A 13,130-nucleotide genomic window follows, 5' to 3' on the forward strand; every position below is an offset into this window, starting at 1 on the left:
AGATTTATTTTCAAGGTTCTGTTGTTCCACCGTGGCATTAACAAAGTACACAACGGCATTTGAAGGAAGGCAACACTGTATTCAATTTAAATATTGATATATACACAGGGGTCCCACCTTACAAAGACAAATTGCGCAGATCTACGTAGATGCGTACTTGTATTAGGCTCACAGTATTGATTTGCCACTGAATTACTTACACGCATTTAGGTGTATCTTTACATCATGTCTGAGAACATTTCATTGGCATTTGACTCATTTGAAGTACTTTGGCTACCAAAATGCACGAGACGACGTTGCACGTTTACAGTATGCACCTTAGTTGTGTTCAGTCGGCTCTGAATTTACACTCAGACAAGAGATATTTCATGTGTAGAAAATGCGCTTTGGCCCTAATTGTGGAATGAGAGAATTGCAAAGTGGACTGTTGTCAGACTAGCGGTATGAACATGCAAGTCAGAAACATTTATTTATTATATGACGTCATCATTCATGCCATTTTACTGACAAAACAATAAAAGATAGCTGTAAAAGTTCACCGTCTCAAAAATTCAGCCGGGTCGAGTGCATTTCGCGTCAAATTTATATTTCTCACAAAATTACGTATTTACTTATTTGATTGGTGAGCGCCGTGATGAAGTATTTTCACTTATACAGTACGATGTCGGTCAATTTTGTGGGTACACAAATTTTTGTTAACCATAAGTTTAATATTTTTATATAATACATGTAAACATCGATAAATATTATCTGTTAGAAATAGAATTTTTGCAAAACTTCGTTTTAACATATATGCCGATGTGCACGTGAAATGTCGAACTGCAAGAGGCAAAAACAAAGAATAAACTTTACTCAATCCATTTGGTATTTTTATATTCTACAGCTGTTACTCACGGAAAGGCCAAGGTGTAACGTTAGATTAATCGATCGCTCTTCGAACTTATCATGAAGGTTGGTATGATATCATGTGCCTATTATCACTCTCGGGCAAATGCACTATGAATTACTCATACTAGAGCAGCAGTCGGGATATGTTACGCACAAGCGCGCAAACCTAAATGCGCAACACCAGGCTTTCTTGTCTCCAGGACAGATGAAACCACGTGGCATATCAACTTATATGACAAAAACACCGTAGCCTTCGGTCGTGACGAACTACTGAACAAAGTTCTACATTTTATGTTAAGGGTTTAACATTTTACATGAACTCAAACATAGTTGAAATTGAATAAATGTGTATGTATGCTGAATTGTGGGTTGTTGACAAAGCTTACATTGTAGTATCACACATACGTAAGTCATGTGCTCTTGTTTATCTATTGCGCGGTCCGTTCGCGCATGCGTACTGACAACCACCCGAAACTGCCGACTCCCTTATCCAGCCTAAATACGGCTAATGTACTTCTGAATGAAAGCAGAAAAAAGTAAATGTATTTATATTTTAAAAAATTATATTCTGGATAGAAATCGATAATATACATATAAATACGGGTAAAACACTGAGGTTACAGATATACCAAAGAAATGATAAATGAAATGAAAATAATACACATCCAGCTTGTGCGAATTAAATACCCGCATACAGCTACGTAATTCAAAAAACATTCCCGATATTATACACTATCAAGGAATCTAGCGGATCCGCTGAACAACACAGAATAATAAATAAGCAGCGTAGCATAATAAATAATCAAAGTAACTCCGTAGAAATTCATTTTAACGATTTCAGTATGTCGACATTCATCAGGGTCATTGTGCCAACTGAGGCACGTTTTAGCCATACATAAAGTAAAAGCATAATTAACCAACATATGTAATAAGATAAGCGTGGTAATAAACATTTATGGCGACAGTGCGACTGATTTGACAGTGTATACACCTATGATATGTGTATAATGTATATTTCATCATGTGCATTATCTTACTGTAACAAAAACTGTAACCTACTCTCAACTTATTATAGACCGATTCGACGTTAATCTTGACAATCAACTGTTAGCAGTTGCAGCAAAGAGGCTGCCGCTTGTGTCCTATTGTACACTACACAGACTATACTATACATGACTATATTTCTTCGCAGTAACTTTACTTTTTCAAGGTAGGAAGTTTAATACAGCTTAAGGCAAGATATGTTTTGTCAGCAAATGTATGGTAGATACAATCGCGGGGTTTCACACGTTGATGTCATTATCAGCATCTTCCTGTTATCTGTACTAAATGTAACGATATTATCTGTACTGCATTACTTATATTGAAACCTATACTGTACACTTTAGGTCTGACACAAGGTCTCAAAATGAAAGATTCTTAAAACACAAATCAATTCATCAACCAGTCTGGTTCAATTCTACATCCCAGAACAGGAGTGTGAAGCGAAATACAGCAATATCCACTGTAAAGAGCCTACAACAGGCACTTTTGCCAAAAAATCGATACGCGAAAATCAAGTCGAATTTTCCCTATTATATAAAAAAAATTACATACTACCACCCTCGTCCTTACATGCACGTGATAGGCTTCAAAATCGCAAAATACAGATCATGGAATTTAAAATGGTATAGTCGATTTATTGCTTTATATTTGATAAAACATCAGAATTTGATGTAATATTGGTAAATTGAAAAAAAAAGAATGTTTTGATGAGCAAATATGGACTTTTCAGCAAAAATCTATAGCCTGTTAAGAGCAAGTATAGTTTTTTTTGTTTAAGTTTTTTATCTCATCAGAACTGTGATCAAATTTGTTATGAAGCGACAATCAAAAATCCACAATACCACATTAAAAAGCTAGTGGAACCCTGCTAATTTTATGTATCACATTTGATGCAAGTGAACGAAAAGAAACATCGAGTAACTTTAATAAGGATCGTATGTATATACGAGTAGTGATTTTTTTAATTTGCAGACTGCAACCCTATAAACCTACATATGCCTCACGTGTGGATTGGCAATTTTTTTCTGAAATTATTATCATCCTTATTAATTTGTGACAGATCAAATTGAAGGCAATACAGTATATTCTAGCACAGACAATTCGTTCTGTAATAACAGTAGATCAATACTGATTGTTTGCTGCATATGCATGTACAAAGCTCATAACTACATCACCTTTAGTTGGGAGCCGTAATCGACATTTCGGGCCATAGGATAATGTAGCCCCGGGGGCCCAGCCAACCGGTGACGTGCTTGGTAAGCTCTTGTGTCGAGCTCTGACTTATCCTTAGGATAATGTCGAAGTGAGCACGGAACGCGTACAGCGTTGAGAACTGGAGTCGTCCACGTGTGGTAAGCAATCGGAAGTGGTAGGTATTCCGCGGCGGGTTTGTACGTAGAGAACTACGTTTCGAGCCAAATTATTGCTGTGGCTCGGGGAGATGTTTTGTAGGATTTCCTCTCTCTAAAAGCCCACGGTAGATCACTCTACGGGATCAATGCTCTTGACGCCGGCGGCTAGGTGCACTCGCTGTGCCATTCATTTCATTATATCACCCCACTGCCACCGATATACACTCGCTTACACACCCGATCCGTGAGAATGCATAGAGAGGCCAGATAAATCAACTGCATAAAACAAAAACGAGGTGAGCTAATGTATATGTTATAGCCGCTTTTCAGACTCGTATTTCTCTCTTTGCCGTCAATAACTATGGCAAGAGTGGCCAAACCAACTGATCCATATACCTGTTCATACACATACAAATGGCCGAGTAATTTTTTATTGATTTCTGTTTATGTGGAACTTTCTTACCAGTGAAATAGTGGACAATCCTCATATATGAGCATGATAAGCGCTGGTCTATTTATAAATTTATCTATTTATTTCTGCTGCCGTATGGGTGAGATACTCTTTTTGTACGGCGTAAAACACCAATCAATTAAAGAAATAAATATTTGTTCGAAATTTTTGAAGATTTTTTTTTGTATTTAAAGGAGAGTTCCAGACAACAAGATTCAGAAACATTATTGAAAAATGTTTGACTAGGGTATAAGAAAGAAACATGTAGGTGATTAACAGACCTGAAGCCGGCATTATGACGTCAAACAACTATCATAGCTTGCTTGGAAATATGCCTGACGGCTAGGCATACGCAGTATTCAAAGTAAAGGTAAATTTATGGAAATATTTTATCAGCATTTTTAACCAGAACAAAATAAAATATTCTTTGCAAAGAATGGCTAGACAATATTTCGACATTCGGTGTTTTCAGTAAAGAGTCACTACAATTTAGTTGTAACGGTGGGAAACATACTTGATGTGCGTAGACTCTTCGGCCTGATTTCAATATTGTTTGCATGATATACAGAATGATGTAATAAAACACTTATAGCATAGACAGTGAAACGAGAGCAGTGAAGCCAGTGTGATATAGTGTGATATTTGACGTAACCGGTGACATTCTGCCTCTAATCAATTTACAGAAGTATCTCACACAATGGTCCCAAAGCCAACAGCTGCAAAGTAACATTCAGCAGAATTTATTTATTTATTTATTTGTTTTATCTGTTTTGCGCCGTACTCAAAAATATTTCACTTATACCTCGGTGGCCAGCATTACGGTTGGTGGAAACTAGGCAGAGCCCTGAGGTGGAAGCCTGCAAGAGCTGGACTTGAGCTCACAGCGACCACCTTGGTTTTAGCAGTATTGAGAATAAAATATATAAGGGTTGGCGATTCAAATTGTGTTGTAATCAGAGGAGATATACAACTACAGTCAGCATTCTGATGGGAGGAAACCGGGCCCAGTCCGGCGGAAACTCACGGTCATCCGCAGATTGCTGGAAAACATTTCCACGTACGGCCGGAGAGGAAGCCATCATGAGCTGGACTTGAACTCACAGCGACCACATTGGTGAGAGGCTTCTGGGTCATTGCACCGCTCTGGCGTGCTAACCCTCTCGGCCCCATATACTGAGTAACGCAAGAAATTAATAGGACACCTCGATATTCCGTTACAGGGAAATTTTTCAAGCTGAATGGCATGATAAAGTTTCTCTCATGAGTATGGGCTCTATTCATTTGCCCATTATACCTTAGTGGGAGAGTTTCCACATGCGTGTGATCGAATCATGCACGCGACATAGAGTTGTGATAATCGATCGAAATTCAATACGTGTATATTTTCTTGTCACACAAAATTTATTACAAGTGATAATATACATATTAATGAACTGAATTTCAGTATTTCAAAAAGACTAAATTAAAGAAAAACATAGGTGAGGAATAAGAGTGTAGAAAATTTCGATTTTCTTTTCTTCAAACCAACTTTCTCTTTATCCACTTTCTATAAAAATCACCTGCACAGCACCTTTTTTTAACAAAAATGAAATCGTCCGGCTTACTTTGTAAATTAAGAATCTGTTAACATCTTAGTGCAAGACGGTTATCATCAGATAGCTTGGCGTATAGCGCCCATTTTGACGTTGTTGGTCACGGCAAATGTTTATTGGGTAATAAATTGTTCAGTTTTTACCAGGCCTGAAGTCCTCTTTTTCTGTATTTTTGTGTGCGTTGTTTCCAAATGAACCTGGGAATGCAATAGTAACATGTATTTCGAATAATGCCATCATAGAAAAATAACCTATGATAAGGTCAAATTCGTTATTGCATCCATTTTACGGTTATGTAGTATAATAACTGTAAGTTTATGTCGCGTGCACAAGTGATTAAAGCACAGTATACTTTTCAAGTGTAACACACAGGGCTAGAGAGTCTGAAAGCAGTTTCATATTGTGACTGTAAGTTGTGACAATTTTGTGTTTAGTACATGTACATAACTGGGTTTGTATGGTCACGTCTCTTGTCTTAATGTGACTGTATTGCGTATTTATCAATAGCTGAGGACGTATTTAAAGCTCTTCATGCCGGTGTCCTTTTGGTTACATACTGCTAAACATAGCGTAAAACCATGACCATTCATTCATTACCACGTTTGTTAGGAACACACGTGCTTCCACCTCATCGAGTAACAACGATAATAGGTAAAAATAATTAAAAGCTCTTAATTCTTTCAATTTGACGCCACGGACCAAAGCCAACCAAAGCTCAGGTGTTTATTGTGATATACGAGTATGCATATGACGTTTTTAATGTTCCGTTCAAATCATGTCCGGGTGAAGCCAATTAAAGATCGCTTTAATTGCAAATCTCATTAGGCGTTTTGGGAGAAGGTCAAGATGTTCCCATTGTACGGGATGCCACTCAATCTAAACGAACCAAACAGTTGCTGCTTGCTTTCGCGTTGATATGACTGAAATACTGCTGGCAGGATGTAAACAGGGCAAGCAATTAGTCACTTTAGCAATGTACGATGAAGCCATCACGCAAATAAGAAACATTTATGGAGATATCTTGTTTGAACAGATCACGGAGCCTAGTAGAATTTAGTTGCGATGGGAAGGCGCATAAAAAAAGCCGTCAGTAATTACCTCCCTTGGAATGTGTGATCTGACACAGTTTGGGGATTAAGGGATTGCTGTTATATTGTATAACCAGAGCAGTTATTGATTTCCTCGATTCCATTCCAAAGACTCGGCATATTTCTAGTTATTGACAGGGGCCATGGTCTTGGAGATCAAGTTGTCTTGGATAACACAGCGGGTGTGCGTCGCGCAGAACGCCGGCCAAATCCACTCTGAAGACACAGTGACTACTATCCCTCTAGGCGTACCCACCTTGGCCTGCGACTTGAGCAAATCGAGTGCAGAGGCGTAAACAAGAAAAATTGGCGATCACCACCGGACCATTGGCCTGTAAATGAGCTCAATTTGAGAAGGATAGTGGCAGGCCGTTCGAGGCGGCTGGAAGCTTGAGGCATGGCTAGTAATGACTTCTCAACAGTCGATAGTTGATCCTTGGGGACGAATTAAAGCATTTTGAAGCGTGATGTTTCAAAATGGGCTGATAGAAATAGGAAAGCCCAACTGAACCCCTGGCCCAAGTTCTATATGTGCTTTTTAACCGGCGTCTTTGTTAATCGTTAGAAGCTCTAGTGGCCGCTCCTATGGTGTATGTAGGGCGGCGTTCCCAGCAGGGAAAGGTGTCGTTAGTTTTTCATACGCCACAGAGAATATAGGCTATTTGGAAATATACTGCGAAGAAAATTCCTATTTGTAGGATGCCTCAGCCACTTTCCTCAAGAATTGCCCCTCTCGTCAAAAGGGCGACCTTAAAGTAGGACCGCAGATAAATTAAATGCGGAGGGCATGGGGAAAGGCGAGGTATTTGGTAGCCTCAGACAAATCGATATAGCGAAGCACAATTATTCCATGCGTTCTCTCCCAGTACCGTGGTATATACTGAATTGATAAGGAGCGCAGTTCTCTTTTGGGGCCAGATGTATGTATTCAAAGTTGTATAGGCACGATCACAACAGGAAATTTTCCCACTGATATATCTCGCGACGAGCTAAGAATTCCACAAAGGTACGACGAAAGCGACCGTGTTGCGAGGCAATGAGCCAAAGGTATATTACTCTACAAACAACATTAGTGATATTTCAAGGGATAAATTTATTCCAGGCTGGTAGCACCGAGACAATATCAGGTGGTAGTTTTGCTGACCGCTGGGGCAATAGATGCACGGAATTCTCCAGGAAAAGAGCCGGCCCCCGTGGGTTTTCATGTCCGGTATTCATTGATGGCTCAGAGACTTTCTGGGAATCGAAACACCGGGTTTGTTAGTCTAGCCTTCAATAATCACACAACCATACTGGACCCAATGAGAGACGATGGAATGGAATACGCAGTCGGCTGTCATGTTAGTGATAGGACGACCCAGGCAGGGCTCTGATTGCCACGGCTTGTGGCGGCTCGTTTGGGACTCATTGTTCGACGGAGTAACAAACCGCTATCTTTGAATTTGTGCAATGTAATCAAACTGGCTCGTTTGATTGCCCATCTACCTACGCATGCGCAAAAATCAAAATCTGCGAGACGACTGATTCTCGGCGGTTCTCTCCTCCTCGTCCCCGAGTTGATCTGTGTAGACTGAGAGAGAAGCAGCACGCTGCCATCGACTGGCCCTTAACTCCTGTCCCCTCCTCGCACGCGGCAGCGCCGTAGACGGACAAACCCCTTCGCACTGAAGTCAACGTGTTACATCTCCCACGAGCATGGCGCTCGCCTGACACGGATTTGTCGGAGAGCGGGCGCGAAAAGCCGAGCGGCGACCCTGACGGCAGATGCCAGATAAAGGTTTAAACTAGCCAGTGTTTTTACTGCCGCGGAGAGATGGCCACTGTCGATCTGTTCATTCCGTATTGGCTACACTGCGAAAAGACGGATTGATCATCGGTTTAGAGGGGCTATAGCATTAGAGATATACTGATAACTGGATGCCAGTAGGGGCCGTCCACCGCTATTGGATACGCCGAGGGAGTCAGTCGCCAGGTCTGTTTGTAAATGAAAAATGATTTTATGTGAAATGATGGGTAAGCAAGTTGGATACAATGCCAAAGGTGTGCTACTGATGATGCTGAGCTTAGCGCTCACCTTCTTCCTTCCACATGTGGAAACTAAGGTGTACATTGCTCAGATGAGTTCGCGAGTGGTGTCCACCCGATTTGGACAGGTCAGAGGGGCTCTTGTGGAATTCGAGAAGGATCGGAACTTGAAACCCGTGGAGGCTTACCTGGGGCTACAATACGCTTCATTGTTAGGGGGCAGTCTGCGATTTATGCCACCCACGAGTCCTATGGAGAAATGGAACCGAATTCGAGCGGTGATGAAACACCGCAAAGTTTGTCCTCAGAGGCAACTGGACGAGCGAGAACTGGAGAAGACCTTACCCAAGGGGCGGGTGAGACACCTGGCCAGTATATCGGCCTTTATACGGGAGCAGACAGAGGACTGCCTTAACCTGAACCTATATGTACCCACCCGAGGTAGGTGCTTTTTAAATAATTAACTCATTTGTCTGCATTGTTACCTGTATTTAACCCGTCTCTCATTAAGCTCGAACATTTAAATGGCTCCTGGGAATGCCTGTGAGCTTAGGCGCTAATTCTTCTCTTGTAGCTTCCAGAGGGAATTGCGTTGCCACATTGTTGTTGTTGTTTTTTGCGTTTTTTTTTTTACTCTCTCTCTCTTCTTGCGAATTACCCTAGTATATTACGTTAGCTAACAGTTGATGGGCTTCGATTCACAGGCAACACCCTGTTAACTTAATGTCATTCGTTCTCTGAATAACAGTGAGTGATTTACTAACAACCTCATGTTTATATTTACCGTTTGCTTTTCAACTATATTTAGATAGGTATTTCGCAGATTTATTAAAAAGATACAATATGCATATATCTGGGGTTAGTCTATAAGTCACATCTCATCACTACATGTCAGCCTGTCAACGCCCGCTTCGAAGCTGGCGCTCAGCACTTTCCTTTCTCCTTTCCATCGCGATATAACGGAGTTATTATATTAAATATGTATCGGTTTAATACAGAAATATCGGCTAGGAATACGAATCCATACAGTCCACTTCTTCCTGTGTAATGGGTTATACGGCAAACCATCCAGTTTCGCCGTCTTCAAGCTGTAGCCGGCTTTTCTCTCTATAGCTTATCGATTGAAAACCCATTGTCTTCATCATACAGAAACATATCTTTAACATATCGATCTGTTTCAATTTAATATGTGCTTTTGGGTAAAAAGCTCCGAGGAACGTTAGCATCTCCGCCGACACTTTAATCCACACACTAGTAACCATTTGATTAATGTCTTTCCCAGAAAAGGAAGAGGCTACACACACATGCCCTAGGTATTCAACTACACGCTAAAATACTGCTCTGGCTTAATCTTCATCAACAATAGCTTCCCCGAGGAGCTATTTTGTCACTGTGGCAAAAGGCCGACGTCTGGTCGATCTGGCCAATTTCCTTCGTTATATTCCACTAAAACAGCTAGCAGATATACAACCTGTCGTCATGAGGGTGGCTCTTTGACGCACACTTCTGACAATTTTGACCGGCGATTTAATATATGTCAAATATAGAATTTAAAGCTAAAAATTAAAATTTAAAAGTGCATGTCTGAAATATACTGTATCAGAGGGAGTGCCATTGAGTGTCTGGATGTCCTTGTATTTCAGAAATCTATATTTATTTTTGTGCTGCTTGAATACTATTTTATCCATGCTGATAAAATTGTGATGAAAGGGTTATGATATCCATTCTATGTTTAAAACATTTTGAATCTTTACATATCTACGTTATAGCACCTGTCTGCCCCACCCTTCATATATGGTGTCTGTCTTACTTAGACTTTAAAACTATCAAACCGATGGCCTCTGGCTAAAAGAGGAGACCTTTCTCCCGGCACAATGTAAAACTGGTGTGGTTGATTTTTCTTTCTAACAGTTAAATCAACTGAATGAAATAACCAGAAAAAAAACTTTTCGCCTAATCTGCTATTTTATTTTAGAAAAGTAAGTGCTCATTTATTAATATGAACCATACTTCAAAACATTTCACTTATCACATGCGGTAAAACTCGTTGAACTGAACGTGAGCTACGTCTATATTATAAAATCACAGACAGACACGTTGTATACGATCGTTACTGATGCCTGTGTACTTTTATATTTATTCACTCGACACATGTTTTTCTTCTTTATCAAGTTAAATTTGATATATACTTCATCTGCCATGCTTTCGTCGTTGAACGAAACACGACATACATGGACTGCCACGATCTTCGGTACCCGGGAGGCACCAAGCAGTTGTATATTGAGAACTGGGGATCTCGTTTGTTCTAGTAATACACCGATCTTATCTGGGACAGTCAATAAGGCTTGATCAGCTCTATAGTGCCCTTTGGGTACCCGTCCCCAGAGGCCTTTAGTAGACGTCCCATTCAAAGTTTATAAGCCATCGATTTGCTGCAAGCAGTACGTATTATGCACTGCGCTTCTATGTGAAGATCATATTGCACAGTCTTTCATTACAACGATACTGAGATATTAACTTTTGTACTGAAATGCTTTCGTTCGAAGTGCATATAGCATGTACTGCGCTTACACTTAATTTCCACGATACTCAGATATAAGATACGTAAATCTGACTCCTTTTATACTATACTCTTTTCCAGTGGATTGCTGCATTTATTATAAACGGTGCTGGCTTTTAAGGATGGCTTTGGTGTTTAATTTACAGGACACCTAATCAATTACTTGAATTCACTTCTTGTGCTTGAAACATTTTCGACCGCGTATAACTTATGCACAACGCGTACTCTTTAAAGATCACTTTGGTGTTTTATTGACACGATGCTAAGATATGCATAAAAACACTCGCGAAATGATAAGAAAGGTGAACTGATGCTTGTAACAACCCTGTTTCTGCTGCTATATTCGCTGAGTGACCTGCACCGCACACCTGCCGAGCCTTCGCCTCGTTTCATCTTTAATTCGCTCGCATTTCGAGCGTGTGTGTTAAGGTGTGTATCACCGATTGAAGCTATCTATACCAAACAGGTGTTTGTAAGCGTAATCAACAACATCTATATTGGCAGGAACCAACATGTGTCAGAAATTGACGAACTAGAGATACATCTACGACTAACACGTGCCAGATAGGCCTTTTTCTCTGAGCTTATATACGAGTACATACGAGTACGGGTCTACCTATATATTCACACCTGCACTTCAGGCTGCACTTCATATACAATGGATTCATTTTTGTTTTTTGTATCTGTGCTTTCATTACCTAGCATTATTGTGTTAATATACGACTTGCAGCGATACACACTGCACACCGCATGCATGTTGACACAGCATGCATGATAACAGTTATTACAGAACTACGCCTGGATGTGTTTATACGCCGATTCACTGCGAAGCTAGTCCAATGCTTCCGAGGTGCTAACTGCATAACTGAATCACTCGTGTTCCGCACAAGAATAACAGCGCATTCAAAGCATGCCTGTCTTTGTTTACGCTTCTGTGAGCGCTGATAGCCATGTTTATTTATTTTAGCTTTTCATTTGTATTCCCTGAATAAAGGCTGAGCTGTAATCATGCATTGATTTCTCCAGCGGCCCGAAAAAAAAACACAAACAAGAAAAAAAAAACACACGCATGTTTCTGGCATTTAAATTACTGCCCTAACTTGCAGACAATTTTGATTGGATAACAGCCACAACTAGTTCCCCCCGAGGCAAGATGGCGGATATATTATCATCGGTAGTAAATGCTGGGCGACAGATAATTTTAACTACAGTCCTGGAGGGCTTCGACATGGAACAGTTAGAGATTAAAACCTTACTGAGAGTGCCTGGAGAAAGCAAATGACGCCATTACTCCTGTGAAATACGATAATTCAGTTATATGTGTATGGTAGAATATTTTAACGTCAGCTCACAGAAACCTCGAGGATATGCATGTGCCCCTCCAACATACTTTCTGTCGATCTACTGAGTTCAGGCTTTGCCAATCTTGATAAGTGTCGGGCTAATATCTTTGATATTAACCTTTAATTTGTTATATTTCGTCGTTAATTTGGGGAACTATCCATCAACGTCGCAGCGCTGCCATAAACTAGGTCACGTGATCGACTATAAATAGACCATCTCGCGCTCCTTACGCCTTCCTCGTTTACCCTTTCACTCTCCGCGACCCGGGGACGCGAAATCGATAGCGTTGGAGAGCATTAGGCACCAGCGTGTTGTGTATTAAAGCAGAGGTGGGGTTAATAGATGTGTACAGTTGCGACGCTCCTTCCGTCGCCAGTTAAGTGGAGGAGAAATAAACACCTGCATTCATTTCCATTATTCCACTTAAACACGTTCGTTTTGGCAAATTAGGAGTGGTTTCTTGTTCAGCTTGATTGCTGCGCGAATTCCTCGCCAGAGTTAAATGCATGCACGGCAGCCATTATTCGTCAGAGACATCGCTTATTGGATTTTCTGGCGCAAAACGTCATTTCATTAACCCCTTTGTCCGTACAGCTTAAACAATGGAGGTCCTTCACCGCTTAAAGTAATTCGTGCCAAAACTGTGTATTCCATCGTTCGTTCCTGCCTTTACGTGCAAAACTGTAACGGATAGTATACTCGTGTTATTGCAAGTGAACAATAGTCAGTCCGGCTTGGACCCGAGTTGCCATAGACCCGGAAAAAAATACGCCGTTACAGGCATAA

General features: G+C 40.6%; 1 protein-coding gene across 1 annotated transcript; it reads left to right on the forward strand.

Annotated features, from left to right (window-relative positions):
* Positions 1-8,424: 8,424 nt before the first annotated feature.
* Positions 8,425-12,282, forward strand: LOC135479406 (neuroligin-4, X-linked-like). The gene is made up of 2 exons (XM_064759231.1): positions 8,425-8,881; positions 12,107-12,282. Exons 1-2 carry the CDS (start codon positions 8,425-8,427, stop codon positions 12,280-12,282), a joined length of 633 nt encoding a protein of 210 aa, XP_064615301.1.
* The last annotated feature ends 848 nt before the right edge of the window (positions 12,283-13,130 follow it).

The sequence above is a fragment of the Liolophura sinensis genome, chromosome 12 (genome assembly GCF_032854445.1).
Source record: "Liolophura sinensis isolate JHLJ2023 chromosome 12, CUHK_Ljap_v2, whole genome shotgun sequence".
Classification (NCBI taxonomy): Eukaryota; Metazoa; Mollusca; class Polyplacophora; order Chitonida; family Chitonidae; genus Liolophura; species Liolophura sinensis.